General features: G+C 37.8%; 1 protein-coding gene across 2 annotated transcripts in view; it reads right to left on the bottom strand.

The window, feature by feature from the left end:
* The window catches only part of LOC106063002 (uncharacterized), a 30,380-nt gene extending 9,645 nt beyond the window's left edge, over positions 1–20,735 (bottom strand). For both annotated transcript variants that reach the window (XR_008775728.1, XM_056016359.1), the window contains exons 1-6: positions 20,573–20,735; positions 18,458–18,551; positions 16,500–16,690; positions 5,969–6,182; positions 2,836–3,111; positions 827–973 (exon numbers count right to left, since the gene is read on the bottom strand). Coding sequence is in view for 1 of the 2 variants with exons in the window: in XM_056016359.1 (XP_055872334.1) it covers positions 827–973; positions 2,836–3,111; positions 5,969–6,182; positions 16,500–16,690; positions 18,458–18,521 (892 nt within the window). In the remaining variant the exon portion in view is untranslated. The remainder of the gene's footprint in view (positions 1–826; positions 974–2,835; positions 3,112–5,968; positions 6,183–16,499; positions 16,691–18,457; positions 18,552–20,572) is intronic.
* Positions 20,736–22,699: the final 1,964 nt, after the last annotated feature.

The raw sequence follows: 22,699 nt of genomic DNA, 5'->3' as shown, positions 1-22,699 counted from the left end.
TTAGGTACAATAAATAATTTTGTAAGGTTTCATTTTGAACCAAGAAACGGTTTTGGAGAAAAAAATGTGTAAAAAAATTTTACTAGACAGTGAGAGACATGAGATTACCAAAAATAGAAATAGAGACAACTTTGTCTAAATGTATAGATTACTAAAAGATGGACAACTTTTATTCCAGAGAAATATATTCGGTTTACGACTGGGTTGTGTGGAAAGGTTAATTATTTCTTTCTTCATGTATAATAGCCTTGCAGTTCTTAGTGCGTCGCTAGATCGCAAGAAATCTGAGAAAGATTCGAACTAGATATCGTCTGAGTTGAAGTCTGTAGCGTCAGCTTAAAAATACCATTTAAAAAAATAAGACCAAAACAAACATTAAGCTGAATAAAAATTTAATTTTTAAATAACATAAAAATAAGAATTTGACGCTCTACGGCAGATCTGCTTTGGGACTGACAGGGGGTGAAGGCAGTCAGGGTTTGAACATGGAGCCACCTTGACAGTTTGTAGCGTATATTACACGAAGCTTTGACGTTTTGACTACGCATACAATATTATAGTAGAACGAAAAAAACATTGTTATAAAAGCCACCCGCTTATTTAATTATCATCAAATTATATCTCGCGCCAAAACGTCCCCTGCGCCAAAACGTCTCGCGCCGAAACGGATGCGCCAAAACGGCCGCGCAAAAAACGGATGCGCCAAAACGGCCGCGCAAAAAAACGGATCCGCCAAAACGGCCGCGGAAAAAAAAAACGGATGCGCCAAAACGACCGCGCCAAAAACGTACCGTATACAACATGACCAAGCAACCTGGGAACCTACCTGCTAAAGCGAACAGGCTGGAGATAAGTAAAGGTAACATGAACAATATCCAACTATAATCTGAAGTGTCAGACTCTGTCTCTGTAGGCTCATCCATTTTCGGGGTGACTGTTTCATTCACAATATTCAGAAGGTTGGACTCTTTGTCTAAACAGAAGACACAAAGCCTTCACATATATGTAACATTGTTATCGGAGGATTCGAAAACAAAAAAAAATTAGCGTTATGTTCATTTTGGGGCGCCAAGAACATTTTATACAATGTTCCTCTAGCACTTCAGGAACTTTTAACATTGTGTTCGCTTGGAGTATAAAAACAGTAAACATTCTATTCCCCTGGAAATAAAAAAAACAGTAAACATTCTATTCCCCTGGAAATCAAAGAACAGTAAGTGTCCTGGAACAGTAAACTCACGATTCCCCTGGAAGTCCAGGAACAATCAATTTCGAATTTCCCTGGGATGTAAAGTGTGAAAATAATCCTGTCTTAATACTAGAAAAAAAAAGAACTATGACACTAGTAGCTCTCGAGCTGGTCCTTTCATGCTTATAGCAGGGCACTATGGTCCAATCTCATTCGTGGACCAGTTGGAGGGGGGGGGGGGAGTATCTGGGAAAAGGTTTTCCGTGCTGTCTTTAGTGCGCTCAGCAAACACAACTCTGCTCGAGTCGGGTGTCGAACCTCGAGCCACTTTCATAGGTAAGCCAGGTTCAAGCGTAGTTAGCCTCTCGACCACGGAAAAAAAAGGTCATCTATCGTTATCGAGAAGAATAAAATGTTTGTTTGTAAAATGTTTTACACGTTTCGGATGTTCCTTCAGAGTTGAAGATAGTTTATTTCCTAATCCAAACCTCCCGCAGGACGAAGGGGGATGGGAGCGGGCAGGGTTTGAACCCTCGACCGTCGATAAATCCGAATGACAGTCCAGCGCGCAAACCGCACGACCAGGAAGCCATCCTAAAGCGCTTGTTGTGAGTGCATATGTATTTCGTGTGTGAGTGTGAATGTTCTTCGTACTTGCATCTATAATGTTATTGTTACAGTAGTTACGCTGAGGGGGGTCAAGTCAAACTGAATTTCCATTTACATGGAGCAATAAATATTATCTTAACTTATCTTAAATTATAACAACATATAAATGTAAACCAAAATTGATTAAAAATGACTAAACGTTGTGTTTCTTTAATTGAGTCATATGTTGTCTTCGACAATGAATAATTGGACCTCATTCACCAACCGTAAACAAACAACATTTAGCCACCTGGTGCTCTAGCTCTTCTATATAATTTACGATCTCATGTTTAATTCATTATGGTTGTCACGTGACCGTTTTTTCCGTTGTTTTCTCAATAAGATCATGTGACTGAATGTTGTTTGTTTACGATTGGTGAATGAGGTCCATTTTTCATCTTGATCCGAGAATTGAAAGTTGGATAAGAAAACGTGTACAATATTGTAGTAACTCCAGTGGCGGACCGAAAGAGTTAATGTATGTGCGGCCTACTGATACACACGACTCAGGCCAATCACACAGGTCAACGGGTCAACGGCTGTCGATAGACAAGGGACAGTTCTGCTAATAACCGCAAGTAGTGGACCTGTGTTGTGGTCATGTGATCAAGAGCCTTCACGGTCGAGAGACAGTGTTCTAAAAAGGACAGTAGAGTCCAGGACAGCAAGCAGTAAGTACTGTGTGCTACAAAGCGAGTCATCAAAAATGTAGTTGTACGAGCTAGAGAGACTTGTAGTGCTAGTTAGGCAGTTCTGTTGTGTAGAAAAGCATTTGAAGTTAGTGTAGCCAATTGTGATTATTGGCTGTTTATGTATTTGTAAATAAACTGCCACTTTGTTACTCGAAGCTCTTGTTGTCAAGTTTTTGTGTTAGATGTGCTGTTGTGTCGTTAAGTAGTGTTTGCAGAAGGCCTGATTGAGAAGATCGTAACAATATTCAACCCAGACAGACAGATTTGCTATGAAATTTGTTATAAAAGTATCCACGTTACACTCACCAACAATTCTACACGAGATAGAGCCATCATTATGACAGTTGTCCAAGAATACAAACTGCAACCACTCATCCGCCTTAGTGTGCTTTAGATTTCTCGTAATGCAACCATTCTCCTCTATCACGCCGTGCTCGTTCTCCCAGGACACTTCAAGTCTGGGGGCCTGAAGGTTCTCCACACAGAAGATGACAAGTAACTCTGAGCCGACGTCTGTGCCAAAGCGACACCTGTGGGCATTCAGCTGAGCCCCATTGATTTTGATTTTCAGCAAAGGGAGAGCTAAAATTTAAAAAAAAAGGTAAAGAATACATTTTGAACAGCCACTGTAAGGGGAAAAGCCGCTATTAGGTTTGAACAAAGTGTCCGTCTGTCCGTCTGTCACACTCAGATCTCGAAAACTAGAAGAGATGAAAAAAAATTATTATTTCACCATGCGATGCGGCTTGCAAAGTTTAGGTGCAACGGCTTCTTTTGTTTTCTAAAAGCAAACCGTTTAGTTTATAAAATTAATTAAGCAAGCGATTGTTTTAATTAAAACTACGCAATTCTAAAACAATACTTAAATGTAACAAAGAAAGACAATTTTTTTTTTCAATTCAAAACAGAATCGGGCTCACTCGTCTGACATATTGTACATATCTGGTAGATGTTATGCCGTAATTTGTAATATATCTCTTTATCAATAATATGCTATTATTTTGTTTTTAAGTTAACACCAATGCCTGGTCGTGCGGTTAGCTTGCTGGACTGATTATCTCGACGGTCCCGGGTTCATACCCTGCTCGCTGCCATCCCCCGTCGTCCAGCGGGAGGTTTGGACAAGGAAATAAATTATCCTTTACTTTGAAGCAACATCCAAAAACATGTAAAACATTTTACAAACAACATTTTTTACAACTACAAAAAGAATCATTGAAACATTATTATTTTTGACAATCAAAACAAAGTCACGTCTTGAATTTTTTTTTTTTTTTAAATGGATTTAATCAATGAATGGAGTAGCGGTTTGAAAGGAGGGGACAGACATTTGCACTAAATAAAAATAATTTCCTAAATTTTCAGAAAAATATATCAAGCTTATGATAAATTTGAATGTCCCATTGAACGATTCGAATATTGTGACGGACATATTATAATTTGAATACCGTTTTATATATATATTGATACACACCCCAATTTCAAGTCATCGTTAATGCAAACCTTTGTAAAGTCCGATCTGTTAAATGGGCCATGAAAGAGAAATCATAATCCGAACTATATATATAATTCTCTTCTTCCCTCAACAGTTTAAACGAGTAGTAAGGAGTAAAGGAAAGATCACTCTGCGGATAGTCCATGAGCAAAAAAAAGGGAGGGAAGAGAACACGTAGTCACAAAATAGCAGGGCAGGACCGTTGCAATATATCACCCTTTTTTTTTTCTACCTCATGTTAAAAGAAAAGGGGGTGGGGGGGGGGGAGTAATCTACGCTGTAGTAACTAGCGAAGCGACAAATCTGTTATAAGTTATAAAATGGTTTAATTTAATAATTTATACACCTAAAATTAACGCGGGTCCTATAAAAGTGCTGGGCCCACTGCGGTCGCATAGGTTGCAGTGGCCTAAGGTTGGCCCTGCAAAATAGCGGCGTATGCTACGCCGCTGGTCGACTAGTTAAACATAATAAAGAACTTAACAAAGCCTACCTAGCTCTCATGGGGCACCAAACGATGTAAAACCGGCCTGAATACATAAAATTATAGACAAAGGGGGTCTGATTATTTCACTGGGCTCTTCTCAAGAGGCTCCAGTGATATATTAGAATTATGAAGCTTCGTGTCGCTATACTACAACGAACAGTTTTTCAAAAGTGAAATAGATTACTGGGTTTGAGTAGGACAGGTCACCTGGACATTGGTAAGATTGTATTTTTTGCAAAACGTATATCAACTCACTCTGTCTGAAAAAAATCTCGTTTTAAGTTAAAATTATGCACAATTATTTATTGTACCTGGTAGTACACCAATCAAAACATTTTTTTTAAACAATTAGTAATAATTAATTAATAAGTAGTTTTTCATATTATCGCGTGAACTGCAGTGCTGATCAGAGACAGTTGCGCACCTAACTAAAGGAAAAAAATATTTTTGTTTTACGGAAATGTTTTTTTTTTCTTGAGGATTTGAATAAGAGATTGACCCTTTACAAAACAATTAGATCAATTAGATATTCGACCATATTTAACAACGGAGTCAACAAAAACGCTAGCTGTGGCATTCATACTCTCCCGCCTTGACTACTGTAACGCCGTGCTAGCAGGTATACCTGATGACAAAATAGCCAAACTGCAACGTATACAGAACAACGCCGCACGAATAGTACTTAGAAAAACAAGACAAGATTCTGCTACTACGCTCTTGCGCATGCTCCATTGGCTTCCCGTGAAAACGAGAATCGATTACAAGGTCGCCACACTTTGTCATCAGTGTATATATAACAATGAGATGCCCCTGTACCTTAGAGAACTGATTACTCCATATGTCCACCAGAGAGCCCTACTACGCTCAATGGACTCAACGCTTTTAGTGGTGCCACGTTTCTCCCTCAAAAGCTACGGTCTGCGGGCTTTAACAGTGCACGGACCAAAGGTTTGGAACTCACTCCCCATGATCTCAGACAGACAACATGCTATACCACTTTTAAGAAGAACATTAAGACCTACTTGTTTAAAACTTTTTTAGATTAGTTTTGTATTTAAATTGTCGTGTTTGTGTTTGTAATGTTATTACAGCGCCTTGAGCCTACATTTTGTTTGTTAACAGCGCTTTATAAATAAAATTATTATTATTATTATTATTGTAAGACATCATTTAAGCCAGGTTCACATTTAACTTCACATTCACTTTCACCTATCCTTGGGTCTGCAGGACCGCTGGGGCACCACACAAGATCCGTCAACCTTCTTTCTCCATTCTTCTCTTTGTCATTTGTCTACGATGGAATTTCATTCTGATGTTCTTTCTGAAAATATCGAAACCTGCCTTTTTACCTTCCTGGGTGGACCACTTAGGGGGCCCGATTTTGAGTTTGTGTTTTCACACAAACTGTATTTGTAACCTTTTTTTTTTTTGAATATTTTTCTTGTTTAAGTACTCACGGTGGACTCGTATTACTGAAGAAATATAATCCCATGGAGCGTCTTTCGTTCTGTGCTCGATAATGAGCCGGCAGTTATTCCAGTCCGGAGCAACACGAACAATGATGTTGAACTTATACATAATCTTCGACGGATCCGGGTCTCCGGCTTTTTTCGTTTCCTTTTCTAACACACAGGACACCGAGGACGGTATTAGAAAGTCAAGGACACAGACCTGTCAAATAGAACATATGCAACATACAACTGCATATTTTTTTTTTATAACGCGCCAGTCTTCAAAATGAAAAGGTAGATTTGGTAAACTTTGAAAAAATATCTTTTAACTCCTTCTCTCCTAACTGACGATACCGGCGTTGATTCCACCAGAATGTGGTAAATAATTACGGAGAGAAAGAGTTAAGTGGTTTATATCAGCACGCCATATCAGCCCTCGGCACCAAAATCATACTAATATGCGCTCCTTGGTTATGGCCACGCTCTTATATTATTGCGAGTCTTGGACGCTGACTGCAGAGCTAGAGAGGAGGATCCTAGCAATGCAATTGAGATGCTACAGAAGGATCCTAGGTATCACGTTCAAAGACCGCATCACAAACCAAGAGATTAGAGACATGGTTACTGCAGCGATTGAATACCACGATAACCTGCTATATATCGTAAAAAACGCAAGCTAAAAATCTGTACCCATATTACAAGGTCTATCTCTCACATCTCTCTCTTGGATATCTCTCACATCTCTCTCTTGGATATCTCTCACATCTCTCTCACATCTCTCTTACATATCTCTCACATCTCTCTTTTAGATATCTCTCACATCTCTCTCTCTCTTAGATATCTCTCACATCTCTTTCTTAGATATCTCTCACATCTCTCTTAGATATCTTTCACATCTCTCTTAGATATCTCTCACATCTCTCTTTTAGATATCTCTCACATCTCTCTCTCTCTTAGATATCTCTCACATCTTTCTCTCTCTTAGATATCTCTCACATCTCTCAGATATCTCTCACATCTCTCTCTTAGATATCTCTCACATCTCTCTTAGATATCTCTCACATCTCTCTCTTAGATATCTCTCACATCTCTCTTTCTTAGATATCTATCACATCTCTCTTTTACATAGCTCTCACAATTCTTTTTTAGATATCTCTCACATCTCTCTCTTAGATATCTCTCACATCTCTCTTTTACATACCTCTCACATCTCTTTCTTAGATATCTCTCACATCTCTCTCTCTCTTAGATATCTCTCACATCTCTCTCTCTCTTAGATATCTCTCACATCTCTCTCTCTCTTAGATATCTCTCACATCTCTCTCTTAGATATCTCTCACATCTCTCTTAGATATCTCTCACATCTCTCTCTTAGATATCTCTCACATCTCTCTCTCTTAGATATCTCTCACATCTCTCTTTTACATAGCTCTCACAATTCTTTCTTAGATATCTCTCACATCTCTCTCTTAGATATCTCTCACATCTCTTTCTTAGATATCTCTCACATCTCTTTCTTAGATATCTCTCACATCTCTCTATTAGATATCTCTCACATCTCTCTCTCTCTTAGATATCTCTCACATCTCTCTTTTACATAGCTCTCACAATTCTTTCTTAGATATCTCTCACATCTCTCTCTTAGATATCTCTCACATCTCTTTCTAAGATATCTCTCACATCTCTTTCTTAAATATCTCTCACATCTCTCTTTTACATACCTCTCACATCTCTTTCTTAGATATCTCTCACATCTCTCTTTTACATACCTCTCACATCTCTTTCTTAGATATCTCTCACATCTCTCTTTTACATACCTATCACATCTCTTTCTTAGATATCTCTCACATCTCTCTTTTACATACCTCTCACATCTCTTTCTTAGATATCTGTCACATCTCTCTTTTACATATCTCTCACATCTCTTTTTTAGATATCTCTCACATCTCTCTTTTACATACCTCTCACATCTCTTTCTTAGTTATCTCTCACATCTCTCTTTTACATATCTCTCACATCTCTCTCTCTTAGATATCTCTCACATCTCTCTTTTACATATTTCTCACATCTCTTTCTTAGATATCTCTCACATCTCTCTCTTAGATATCTCTCACATCTCTCTCTTAGATATCTCTCACATCTCTCTCTTAGATATCTCTCACATCTCTCTCTTAGATATCTCTCACATCTCTCTCTTAGATATCTCTCACATCTCTCTCTTAGATATCTCTCACATCTCTCTCTTAGATATATCTCACATCTCTCTCACATCTCTCTCACATCTCTTTCTTAGATATCTCTCACATCTCTTTCTTAGATATCTCTCACATCTCTCTCTTAGATATCTCTCACATCTCTCTCTTAGATATCTCTCACATCTCTCTCACATCTCTCTCTTTGATATCTCTCACATCTCTCTCACATTTCTCTCTTAGATATCTCTCACATCTCTTTCTTAGATATCTCTCACATCTCTCTCACATTTCTCTCTTAGATATCTCTCACATCTCTTTCTTAGATATCTCTCACATCTCTCTCACATCTCTCTCACATTTCTCTCACATCTCTCTCACATCTCTCTCACATCTCTCTCTTAGATATCTCTCACATCTCTCTCTTAGATATCTCTCACATCTCTCTCTCTTAGATATCTCTCACATCTCTCTTTTACATAGCTCTCACAATTCTTTCTTAGATATCTCTCACATCTCTCTCTTAGATATCTCTCACATCTCTTTCTTAGATATCTCTCACATCTCTTTCTTAGATATCTCTCACATCTCTCTATTAGATATCTCTCACATCTCTCTCTCTCTTAGATATCTCTCACATCTCTCTTTTACATAGCTCTCACAATTCTTTCTTAGATATCTCTCACATCTCTCTCTTAGATATCTCTCACATCTCTTTCTAAGATATCTCTCACATCTCTTTCTTAGATATCTCTCACATCTCTTTCTTAGATATCTCTCACATCTCTCTCTTAGATATCTCTCACATCTCTCTCTTAGATATCTCTCACATCTCTCTCACATCTCTCTCTTTGATATCTCTCACATCTCTCTCACATTTCTCTCTTAGATATCTCTCACATCTCTTTCTTAGATATCTCTCACATCTCTCTCACATTTCTCTCTTAGATATCTCTCACATCTCTTTCTTAGATATCTCTCACATCTCTCTCACATCTCTCTCACATTTCTCTCACATCTCTCTCACATCTCTCTCACATCTCTCTCTTAGATATCTCTCACATCTCTCTCTTAGATATCTCTCACATCTCTCTCTCTTAGATATCTCTCACATCTCTCTTTTACATAGCTCTCACAATTCTTTCTTAGATATCTCTCACATCTCTCTCTTAGATATCTCTCACATCTCTTTCTTAGATATCTCTCACATCTCTTTCTTAGATATCTCTCACATCTCTCTATTAGATATCTCTCACATCTCTCTCTCTCTTAGATATCTCTCACATCTCTCTTTTACATAGCTCTCACAATTCTTTCTTAGATATCTCTCACATCTCTCTCTTAGATATCTCTCACATCTCTTTCTAAGATATCTCTCACATCTCTTTCTTAGATATCTCTCACATCTCTCTTTTACATACCTCTCACATCTCTTTCTTAGATATCTCTCACATCTCTCTTTTACATACCTCTCACATCTCTTTCTTAGATATCTCTCACATCTCTCTTTTACATACCTATCACATCTCTTTCTTAGATATCTCTCACATCTCTCTTTTACATACCTCTCACATCTCTTTCTTAGATATCTGTCACATCTCTCTTTTACATATCTCTCACATCTCTTTTTTTAGATATCTCTCACATCTCTCTTTTACATACCTCTCACATCTCTTTCTTAGTTATCTCTCACATCTCTCTTTTACATATCTCTCACATCTCTCTCTCTTAGATATCTCTCACATCTCTCTTTTACATATCTCTCACATCTCTTTCTTAGATATCTCTCACATCTCTCTCTTAGATATCTCTCACATCTCTCTCTTAGATATCTCTCACATCTCTCTCTTAGATATCTCTCACATCTCTCTCTTAGATATCTCTCACATCTCTCTCTTAGATATCTCTCACATCTCTCTCTTAGATATATCTCACATCTCTCTCACATCTCTCTCACATCTCTTTCTTAGATATCTCTCACATCTCTCTCACATCTCTTTCTTAGATATCTCTCACATCTCTCTCTTAGATATCTCTCACATCTCTCTCTTAGATATCTCTCACATCTCTCTCACATCTCTCTCTTTGATATCTCTCACATCTCTCTCACATTTCTCTCTTAGATATCTCTCACATCTCTTTCTTAGATATCTCTCACATCTCTCTCACATTTCTCTCTTAGATATCTCTCACATCTCTTTCTTAGATATCTCTCACATCTCTCTCACATCTCTCTCTTAGATAGGGGCCTATCTCTCACATCTCTTTCTTAGATATCTCTCACATCTCTCTCACATCTCTCTCTTAGATATCTCTCACATCTCTTTCTTAGATATCTCTCACATCTCTCTCACATCTCTCTCACATTTCTCTCACATCTCTCTCACATCTCTCTCTTAGATATCTCTCACCTCTCTTTCTTAGATATCTCTCACATCTCTCTCTTAGATATCTCTCACATCTCTTTCTTAGATATCTCTCACATCTCTCTCACATCTCTCTCACATCTCTCTCTTAGATATCTCTCACATCTCTCTTTTACATATCTCTCACATCTCTTTCTTAGATATCTCTCACATCTCTCTCTTAGATATCTCTCACATCTCTCTCTTAGATATCTCTCTCATCTCTCTCTTAGATATCTCTCACATCTCTCTCTTAGATATCTCTCACATCTCTCTCTTAGATATCTCTCACATCTCTCTCTTAGATATATCTCACATCTCTCTCACATCTCTCTCACATCTCTTTCTTAGATATCTCTCACATCTCTCTCACATCTCTTTCTTAGATATCTCTCACATCTCTCTCTTAGATATCTCTCACATCTCTCTCTTAGATATCTCTCACATCTCTCTCTTAGATATCTCTCACATCTCTCTCTTAGATATCTCTCACATCTCTCTCACATCTCTCTCTTTGATATCTCTCACATCTCTCTCACATTTCTCTCTTAGATATCTCTCACATCTCTTTCTTAGATATCTCTCACATCTCTCTCACATTTCTCTCTTAGATATCTCTCACATCTCTTTCTTAGATATCTCTCACATCTCTCTCACATCTCTCTCACATTTCTCTCACATCTCTCTCACATCTCTCTCACATCTCTCTCTTAGATATCTCTCACATCTCTCTCTTAGATATCTCTCACATCTCTCTCTCTTAGATATCTCTCACATCTCTCTTTTACATAGCTCTCACAATTCTTTCTTAGATATCTCTCACATCTCTCTCTTAGATATCTCTCACATCTCTTTCTTAGATATCTCTCACATCTCTTTCTTAGATATCTCTCACATCTCTCTATTAGATATCTCTCACATCTCTCTCTCTCTTAGATATCTCTCACATCTCTCTTTTACATAGCTCTCACAATTCTTTCTTAGATATCTCTCACATCTCTCTCTTAGATATCTCTCACATCTCTTTCTAAGATATCTCTCACATCTCTTTCTTAGATATCTCTCACATCTCTTTCTTAGATATCTCTCACATCTCTCTCTTAGATATCTCTCACATCTCTCTCTTAGATATCTCTCACATCTCTCTCACATCTCTCTCTTTGATATCTCTCACATCTCTCTCACATTTCTCTCTTAGATATCTCTCACATCTCTTTCTTAGATATCTCTCACATCTCTCTCACATTTCTCTCTTAGATATCTCTCACATCTCTTTCTTAGATATCTCTCACATCTCTCTCACATCTCTCTCACATTTCTCTCACATCTCTCTCACATCTCTCTCACATCTCTCTCTTAGATATCTCTCACATCTCTCTCTTAGATATCTCTCACATCTCTCTCTCTTAGATATCTCTCACATCTCTCTTTTACATAGCTCTCACAATTCTTTTTTAGATATCTCTCACATCTCTCTCTTAGATATCTCTCACATCTCTTTCTTAGATATCTCTCACATCTCTTTCTTAGATATCTCTCACATCTCTCTATTAGATATCTCTCACATCTCTCTCTCTCTTAGATATCTCTCACATCTCTCTTTTACATAGCTCTCACAATTCTTTCTTAGATATCTCTCACATCTCTCTCTTAGATATCTCTCACATCTCTTTCTAAGATATCTCTCACATCTCTTTCTTAGATATCTCTCACATCTCTCTTTTACATACCTCTCACATCTCTTTCTTAGATATCTCTCACATCTCTCTTTTACATACCTCTCACATCTCTTTCTTAGATATCTCTCACATCTCTCTTTTACATACCTATCACATCTCTTTCTTAGATATCTCTCACATCTCTCTCTTAGATATCTCTCTCATCTCTCTCTTAGATATCTCTCACATCTCTCTCTTAGATATCTCTCACATCTCTCTCTTAGATATCTCTCACATCTCTCTCTTAGATATATCTCACATCTCTCTCACATCTCTCTCACATCTCTTTCTTAGATATCTCTCACATCTCTCTCACATCTCTTTCTTAGATATCTCTCACATCTCTCTCTTAGATATCTCTCACATCTCTCTCTTAGATATCTCTCACATCTCTCTCTTAGATATCTCTCACATCTCTCTCTTAGATATCTCTCACATCTCTCTCACATCTCTCTCTTTGATATCTCTCACATCTCTCTCACATTTCTCTCTTAGATATCTCTCACATCTCTTTCTTAGATATCTCTCACATCTCTCTCACATTTCTCTCTTAGATATCTCTCACATCTCTTTCTTAGATATCTCTCACATCTCTCTCACATCTCTCTCACATTTCTCTCACATCTCTCTCACATCTCTCTCACATCTCTCTCTTAGATATCTCTCACATCTCTCTCTTAGATATCTCTCACATCTCTCTCTCTTAGATATCTCTCACATCTCTCTTTTACATAGCTCTCACAATTCTTTCTTAGATATCTCTCACATCTCTCTCTTAGATATCTCTCACATCTCTTTCTTAGATATCTCTCACATCTCTTTCTTAGATATCTCTCACATCTCTCTATTAGATATCTCTCACATCTCTCTCTCTCTTAGATATCTCTCACATCTCTCTTTTACATAGCTCTCACAATTCTTTCTTAGATATCTCTCACATCTCTCTCTTAGATATCTCTCACATCTCTTTCTAAGATATCTCTCACATCTCTTTCTTAGATATCTCTCACATCTCTTTCTTAGATATCTCTCACATCTCTCTCTTAGATATCTCTCACATCTCTCTCTTAGATATCTCTCACATCTCTCTCACATCTCTCTCTTTGATATCTCTCACATCTCTCTCACATTTCTCTCTTAGATATCTCTCACATCTCTTTCTTAGATATCTCTCACATCTCTCTCACATTTCTCTCTTAGATATCTCTCACATCTCTTTCTTAGATATCTCTCACATCTCTCTCACATCTCTCTCACATTTCTCTCACATCTCTCTCACATCTCTCTCACATCTCTCTCTTAGATATCTCTCACATCTCTCTCTTAGATATCTCTCACATCTCTCTCTCTTAGATATCTCTCACATCTCTCTTTTACATAGCTCTCACAATTCTTTTTTAGATATCTCTCACATCTCTCTCTTAGATATCTCTCACATCTCTTTCTTAGATATCTCTCACATCTCTTTCTTAGATATCTCTCACATCTCTCTATTAGATATCTCTCACATCTCTCTCTCTCTTAGATATCTCTCACATCTCTCTTTTACATAGCTCTCACAATTCTTTCTTAGATATCTCTCACATCTCTCTCTTAGATATCTCTCACATCTCTTTCTAAGATATCTCTCACATCTCTTTCTTAGATATCTCTCACATCTCTCTTTTACATACCTCTCACATCTCTTTCTTAGATATCTCTCACATCTCTCTTTTACATACCTCTCACATCTCTTTCTTAGATATCTCTCACATCTCTCTTTTACATACCTATCACATCTCTTTCTTAGATATCTCTCACATCTCTCTTTTACATACCTCTCACATCTCTTTCTTAGATATCTGTCACATCTCTCTTTTACATATCTCTCACATCTCTTTTTTTAGATATCTCTCACATCTCTCTTTTACATACCTCTCACATCTCTTTCTTAGTTATCTCTCACATCTCTCTTTTACATATCTCTCACATCTCTCTCTCTTAGATATCTCTCACATCTCTCTTTTACATATCTCTCACATCTCTTTCTTAGATATCTCTCACATCTCTCTCTTAGATATCTCTCACATCTCTCTCTTAGATATCTCTCACATCTCTCTCTTAGATATCTCTCACATCTCTCTCTTAGATATCTCTCACATCTCTCTCTTAGATATCTCTCACATCTCTCTCTTAGATATATCTCACATCTCTCTCACATCTCTCTCACATCTCTTTCTTAGATATCTCTCACATCTCTCTCACATCTCTTTCTTAGATATCTCTCACATCTCTCTCTTAGATATCTCTCACATCTCTCTCTTAGATATCTCTCACATGTCTCTCACATCTCTCTCTTTGATATCTCTCACATCTCTCTCACATTTCTCTCTTAGATATCTCTCACATCTCTTTCTTAGATATCTCTCACATCTCTCTCACATTTCTCTCTTAGATATCTCTCACATCTCTTTCTTAGATATCTCTCACATCTCTCTCACATCTCTCTCTTAGATAGGGGCCTATCTCTCACATCTCTTTCTTAGATATCTCTCACATCTCTCTCACATCTCTCTCTTAGATATCTCTCACATCTCTTTCTTAGATATCTCTCACATCTCTCTCACATCTCTCTCACATTTCTCTCACATCTCTCTCACATCTCTCTCTTAGATATCTCTCACCTCTCTTTCTTAGATATCTCTCACATCTCTCTCTTAGATATCTCTCACATCTCTTTCTTAGATATCTCTCACATCTCTCTCACATCTCTCTCACATCTCTCTCTTAGATATCTCTCACATCTCTCTTTTACATATCTCTCACATCTCTTTCTTAGATATCTCTCACATCTCTCTCTTAGATATCTCTCACATCTCTCTCTTAGATATCTCTCACATCTCTCTCTTAGATATCTCTCACATCTCTCTCTTAGATATCTCTCACATCTCTCTCTTAGATATCTCTCACATCTCTCTCTTAGATATATCTCACATCTCTCTCACATCTCTCTCACATCTCTTTCTTAGATATCTCTCACATCTCTCTCACATCTCTTTCTTAGATATCTCTCACATCTCTCTCTTAGATATCTCTCACATCTCTCTCTTAGATATCTCTCACATCTCTCTCACATCTCTCTCTTTGATATCTCTCACATCTCTCTCACATTTCTCTCTTAGATATCTCTCACATCTCTTTCTTAGATATCTCTCACATCTCTCTCACATCTCTCTCTTAGATAGGGGCCTATCTCTCACATCTCTTTCTTAGATATCTCTCACATCTCTCTCACATCTCTCTCTTAGATATCTCTCACATCTCTTTCTTAGATATCTCTCACATCTCTCTCACATCTCTCTCACATTTCTCTCACATCTCTCTCACATCTCTCTCTTAGATATCTCTCACCTCTCTTTCTTAGATATCTCTCACATCTCTCTCTTAGATATCTCTCACATCTCTTTCTTAGATATCTCTCACATCTCTCTCACATCTCTCTCACATCTCTCTCACATCTCTCTCTTAGATATCTCTCACATCTCTTTCTTACTTTCCAAGATCTTAAGTTCCGCGAATATAAAAAAAAAAAATTTGGAACAGAAAGTGGTTTCGTTGGTGGTACGGGGGATTCCACATAAGCTATAGCTTAGAGCTTCAAGATATATTTAACAGTAACATACAATATCAGCACTAATAAAGAGCCCTCAAAGGGGATCCCTATACAAACTAGTTCCTAAATACGGCACTGGCTACTGGAAGACTCGATTTGTTTTGGTATCAACAATATCTAGAGACTTTAGTGTGGAAGGGGAGGGGCGCCATCATGTTCTTAAACTATGTTTCATGGGTACTATACTTCTGAGAAGGTCCTAAAGTGACCGCTACTAACGACCACGTGAACAAAAAAAAAAAAAGATCACTGTGGGTAATGCTTAGAGGCCGAGTGGTAAAGCGCTTTGTCTTCCGAACCGGGGGTCCCGGGTTCAAATCCAGGTGAAGACTGGAATTTTTAAATTCGGGATCTTTAGGGCGCCTCTGAGTTCCCCTAGCTAAAAATGGGTACTTGACATAAGGTTGGGGAAAAGTAAAGGCGGTTGGTCGTTGCGCTGGCCACGTGACACCCTCGTTAGCCGTGGGCCACAGCAACACATTGACATTTACATCATCTGCCCCCAGAGATTACAAGGTCTGAAAGGGGACACTTTTTTCCCCTCAACTTGACTAGGTATTGCTTACTTACCAATTGTTTACTGTCATCCGTCTCAGACTTGACATAGACCGATAACGGAGGGATCTCTATCTCACTCATCATGGGGTAGACACGTCCGTTCACTGTTATCACATCCTGGCCTGGTATATAGCCGTCACTATAGCAGAACTCTGTCACTTCTTGAGTGGAAGAGCCTTTACTCATGTTGGGGAATAGGAAAGCTGAGATTGTTGAAATTAAAATATATATGTATTATTGCAGACATCGCTCATTGTAGGATTGCTGTTATCCGATTCCTGATTAGAATGTCGGTATGTAAAAGGGTGATAATTATCTCATAATCATCTAATAGACATTATACATCTAATAGACAACGTTGCGTTATTGCAGAATTACAGGTATTGTTTCTATGGTGAAAATTTACCCACGTTCTCAAAAAGCACACCAGTTTATTACCCAGTAATACGCCATCATGTTATTGTGGATTATATCTTTATAATGAAATAACTAATAAAAAAGGATCTGTATAACATTAGCGAAAACACAGATAACTTTACTGCTGGGAAAGGGGGGGGGTGTCGCCACATAGTGAAAAATTGTAAAAAGGGGTCGCGGAACTAAAAAGGTTGAGAATCGCTGCCATATATGCTCTATATTCCACTTAGCAAGGCAAAACGCTGGTATCTAATATTTCGATGATATTTCGTGCAATCCTGCAGCTCCTCCATTGACTTTTCTAATGCCTCACAGATGTAGTTTAAAGTGTTGGGTAGTGGTTGAGTAATAAAGCGATTGGCTTTCGAATCTAGGGGTTTCGGATTCAAATCTTGGTGACGATTTTGATTTTGAGCTTTTGGGATGTAAGGATGCCAAAAAGCCAATTAAAGTCTAATGTGTAGCTGGCATTAGTTGGAGGAAAGTAATGGCGATTGGTCGTTGTGCTGGCCACATGACACTCTTATTAGTTGAGTACTACTCTTGAACTAGTAAAGTCATAAAAAAAATATTACTATGGCGCTATGCATGTAGGGGCTGTAAAACTAACTCTTGTAGAAGGAGCGACACCTGAAGATTCTTAGCTCATTTTCAATGGGGCTCAAGGTCTAATCTTGACTCTAGCTGAGTTGAGTTTATTGAGTTTCTAAATGCAACAAGAAATTATTATTTTTTTTTAAATATCTCTCCCTCACCGGCCAACATAAGAGATGGGACCATAGATAACTGAGCAAGATGCAAGAAAGATGCAAGAAAGATGCAAGATAGATGCAAGAAAGATGCAAGAAAGATGCAAGAAAGATGCAAGAAAGATGCAAGAAAGATGCAAGATGGATGCAAGAAAGATGCAAGAAAGATGCAAGAAAGATGACCTATGGTAAAGCCACGCGAAATTTTTTTTTCAAGAAATGACATCCCATCTAATAAATAAATAATTGACAGTTGTCAAGAGCGAGGTTGTGTAAGATGTGAGATTGTGTGTGTGCTTGTGTATTATATTAGTTGTATGGGTGAACTGCCTTAGCACGGGATTTTCAAGGGGGGGACAATAATGTTTCCTGTGGTCAGTCTAGCAGTTGGAGAGCTGACCTGGTCTGAGTAGGGTGTTGGTGATTGTGGTCTGTTGTATTGAGAGATATTATTTCCGCATTGTGTGAACGGACTATTTGGGGGGGGGGGGATGATCATATCATTGGAGAATCGTACCCTTAGTATATCGAACTGTTTGTCTATAGCAAGAACTAACCAAAGTTCGTTACAACAGTGATATATTTTTTTTTCTTAACATGGCGCTATCCATTCATCTCAGTTGGGCTACAGCCCAAGTACTAGGACTCTGGCCTGCTTCGGCACACGATTCCGTTCAGATCTCTCTAGAGCTTGTCGTCTCCAAGCTCCAACTCTAAAAACATGTCACTGCATTCCTAATGTGCTCCGCAGGCCATGGGTTCTTAACTTCACCCGTAAGTTATATCAATGAGCAAGTAGCGTACCTGCAGTCTGACGTAGGAGCCAATACCCTAAGATGAATGCTATTAATAGCTCATTGGTGTGCATGATCCACGGTATGCGTACAGAGTCCAGCCCCTGAGAAAGACAATGAACAATAGATCAGATTTTTTATTTGACTGCTCCTTCAGCAATTACTCATCATTGACACTATTTCCTACTAGGGTATTGAAATGTCTACACATTCTTCTGTCATTCGTTCTATATATTTATATAACAATGAATCCGTAACACTACACTCGTAGTATTGGTGAATGTTAGTGGAAGTGTGTCTGTGCCGTAGTGTATTGAGTCCAGCATTAAATGTAAGTCATTGTGTAGTTAAATGGGTCAGCGTTGGTGTGTGTGGGGGGGCTTGAGGGTTATAAAGAGATCTGAGGTAGAGAACTAATGGTACAGGTTTTTATGCAGGGAACAGTACAAGTGTGCCTTAACAGGAAACAGTAACAGGGAACATTAACATGTAACAGTACCAGATAACAATACCAGGGAACAGTACCAGATAACAGTACCAGGGAACAGTACCAGATAACAGTACCAGGGAACAGTACCAGATAATAATACCAGGGAACAGTACCAGTGAACAGTACCAGGGAACAATACTAGGGAACAGTACCAGGGAAAGGATATATATATATAATATATATATATATAACAGAAAAATGAAAAGACAGTATCAAGAAATAGACGGGTCTGTCACCGAAAGGGTCGACTGATCATGTGTGGTACCCCCGACTGTCCAATAGACCAAGGATCAGAAAAAAAGTGAGGTATGAACTTGAAGCTACATGCTGGCTGCCTGGTCGCATGTTAGACAAATCGGACTGTCCCATTGGTGAGACACTAGGGCCATAGGCGCGTACTTTAAACGGTGGAAAGAAAACTACTACACACGGTGCCGCCATTGCGTCGAGGACGACGAAACAGTAAATGTCGCGTTTTGCATGAGGGACGATCGGGACAAGGAAATGAGAGAGAGAGAGTTAATTGGTCCATGTGTGGCATTAGGGCTGTCCCTGTACGGGGACAAGTCGACCTTACAACTCACTGCCCGCTTCCTCTTCCGTGCTCTAAGGGAGTAACTCTCAGCATGGTTCCTTACTAATGGGGTTTCTGATTCGGCTGCCTGGTCTACTGGTATACGCTTAGGATTTTGTCTGATGGTCCCTAACCCTATATAGTGCTCACTGTCACCCTCTACTGCAGCGGTTCTCAACCTTTTAAGCTCGGCGTCCCCTTTTTACAACCCCCCACTCTGGCGCGACCCTTCCCTCCCCCGCTCACACACACAGCAATAGAGGAATAGACTTTTTCGATGGTCTTTGGCGACCCCTGGCAAATCGTCAATCGACCCCCAAGGGGGTCGCGACCCACAGGTTGAGAACCCCTGCTCTACTGTCTTATCTTCTTATCTTTTATATTACAGACGTTACTTCAAGAAAGAAGATAATTATGTCCTAAGCATTTCATGTGTCAATCTAGTCAAGCATGTTAATTAGTGACTTAAAGTCTGCTTAGTCTTTACTTTTCATGTCTGATTAAGGCAACCCATTCCATTCTCAAATGGCACAAGGGAAGAAGGAGCACTTGTACTACTTTGTCCTAGCGTATGGAATAAGAAATGTGCCTGTATGATCTTTTGTCCAGCAGGAGGTTTGTGTAACATATTGGTATTGTATGCTAGTGCTATTAGAGCATGGAATGGGTTGCCTGGGCTAGCCAGGAAAACCAGTGACTTGGCCGAATTTAAGTCATTGGTTAATATGCATGACTGAATGCATGACGCGTAGGACGTAATCATCTTCTTTTTTTGAAGTAACGTCTGTATTATATAAGATAAGATAAGATATGTACATTTGACACTAGCGCGTCAGTGCAACACCGCTTGTGTTTACGTAATAAATGGAGTTCCTAATATGTCTTCCCTCTTAAACACTAGTTTGTTATTTGTGTAATACGAATATTTTACAGTTTGAGTAGGATGTAATATTAAAACATAAATATTAAATCTAGATCTAGTTCCACTGCTTCAAGCTGTAGACATAAGTATTTAATATTCTTATTTTGTTGTATTATATTTCTTCTCTCATGTTTATTACCTCTTCAATGAGTTTCAACTCCTTATCAGCTCAAGATCCTTCTCTACCTTTTGTCAACACAATGAGATTATATTCACACAGCGCATCTATGTTTAAATCACTTTGATAAGAAAAATTCTGTATTTTCAAGTAGAAACACTTATCATAAATAAAAATAGTTTTTTCCCCCACACACACACAAAAATTGCTTTTTCCGTTCATCTAGGAATGTTCATTGTTAAAGATATTGAAATGCGAACGTCTTCCAAAATTTTCCGATGGTAGTTTCTGTATCCTATAAAATCCCAGCCTTTTCTTCAAAAAAGAAGATGATTACGCCCTACGCGTGTTTTTAGGCCAATCTAGTCATGAATGTTAACCAATGATTTAAATTCTTCCAAGTCATTGGTTTCCTGGCTGACTCAGGCAACCCATTCTATGTTCTATCTCTAATTACTAAAAGCAATGGGGAGGAAGGAGCATTAGTACAGACTTGTCCTAGCATATGCTATAAGGCATATGTCTTTATCTTTGTGTCTTTCAGAGTATTTTATTAGATTTTGTTTTTGTATTTGAAGATTATGGTTCAGTGTTTTTTGTATAGACTCTAATTGCTACTTTACTTTTTGAGTTTTCTGTCCTGAAGACTTTCTAAATATAGTGATTTTACTAAAGGTGTTACTCTAGTCAAATGTGAATATTCATTATCTTATCTTATCTTATATATTACAGACGTTACTTCAATAAAAAAGAAGATGATTACGTCCTACGCGTCATGCATTTAGTCATGCATATTAACCAATGACTTAAATTCTGCCAAGTCACTGGTTTTGATATGAATTTCACTGCTCTATTTTGTATCTGTTCCAGTTTCTTAATGTTTTCCTGAGTTGAGGGGTCCCAAACACAGGATGCATAGTCTATTATTGGCCAAAAACAAGGTTAATTAACATTTTAGTTTTATGCTTTCGTTTGATTTGTAAAAATTTCTTTTAATAAAGGGACGCAATAATTAGAATTCATTTGTAATGAAACGTTCGAAAATTTATAAAGGAAAAATAAATCGCTGACTAATTTCCTTATGGATATTAAAGTCAATTACTAATATGTTATAATTCTTTCTCTGGCACTTCCAGGGTCAAGTTTCGTTAATAAGAGAAACACAATTTAATGTTCTTCTCTTTATCAGTTTCCACCGTTTCTGGTGATGTGGCAGGTGTGCAGCAGTACCGCCCTCTGTTATGCAACGAAAGTCTTCCAGTGAATGTTAAGGGCCTTGAATAATAATATAATATATGTCTGTGTGTGTGTTTGGGCCTGTAAATAAGTTGGCATGTTTGTAAATGTTTACAGTATAAAAAAACAAACAAACGATATTTATATTTTTTTAAATTTCCAGTAATATACGTTTTCAGTTTCATGTACTATTATTGTTTCTTGTTACACGATAAATGTGTTATATAATATACCTTTACATAGGCCTTTAAATTATACATTTTTTTTATATTCATACAGTTACTAAAGAAAAGTATGTTCATATTTTACAACAAATGATAAAATTAACCACTTATGCTCTATGTTGAAGATTTACTATGTAGCAATTATACATAAAACACTGAACCATAATCAAAAACAAAATTTAGTAAAATACTCAGAAAGACACAAAGATAAAGGCACATCACCTAGGCGGTACGCTAGGAGAAATTTGTACAAATACTCCTTCTTCCCTAGTGCTATTAGAGCATGGAATGGGTTGTCTGAGCTAGCCAGGGAAACCAGTGACTTGGCAGAATTTAAGTCATTGGTTAATATGCATGACTGAATGCATGACGCGTAGGATGTAATCATCTTCTTTTTTGAAGTAACGTCTGTATTATATAAGATAAGATAAGATACTACAAAGTCAAAATTATAAATGTTTTCAAGTACAAAATGGTTTCACCCATGTTGTAGACCGTATAAGATAACATTAATCAGTAAAAAAAAAGAATTTTTAAAAGATGTCTTTCAAAATGTACACAATAGATGGTACAGAGCTCTGAAGGTCAGCTGCCACCACATCGGGTGATGTTATTATTAAAATCTACAGCTAATAAGAATTATTATTAGAGCGAGATTTTCCCGCCAAGACAAGAAGTGGAGAAAAAA

Source organism: Biomphalaria glabrata, chromosome 17 (assembly GCF_947242115.1).
Source record: "Biomphalaria glabrata chromosome 17, xgBioGlab47.1, whole genome shotgun sequence".
NCBI lineage: Eukaryota > Metazoa > Mollusca > Gastropoda > Planorbidae > Biomphalaria > Biomphalaria glabrata.
Note: the sequence above shows the minus strand (reverse complement) of the source record. Positions and strands in the feature narration are given on the sequence as shown.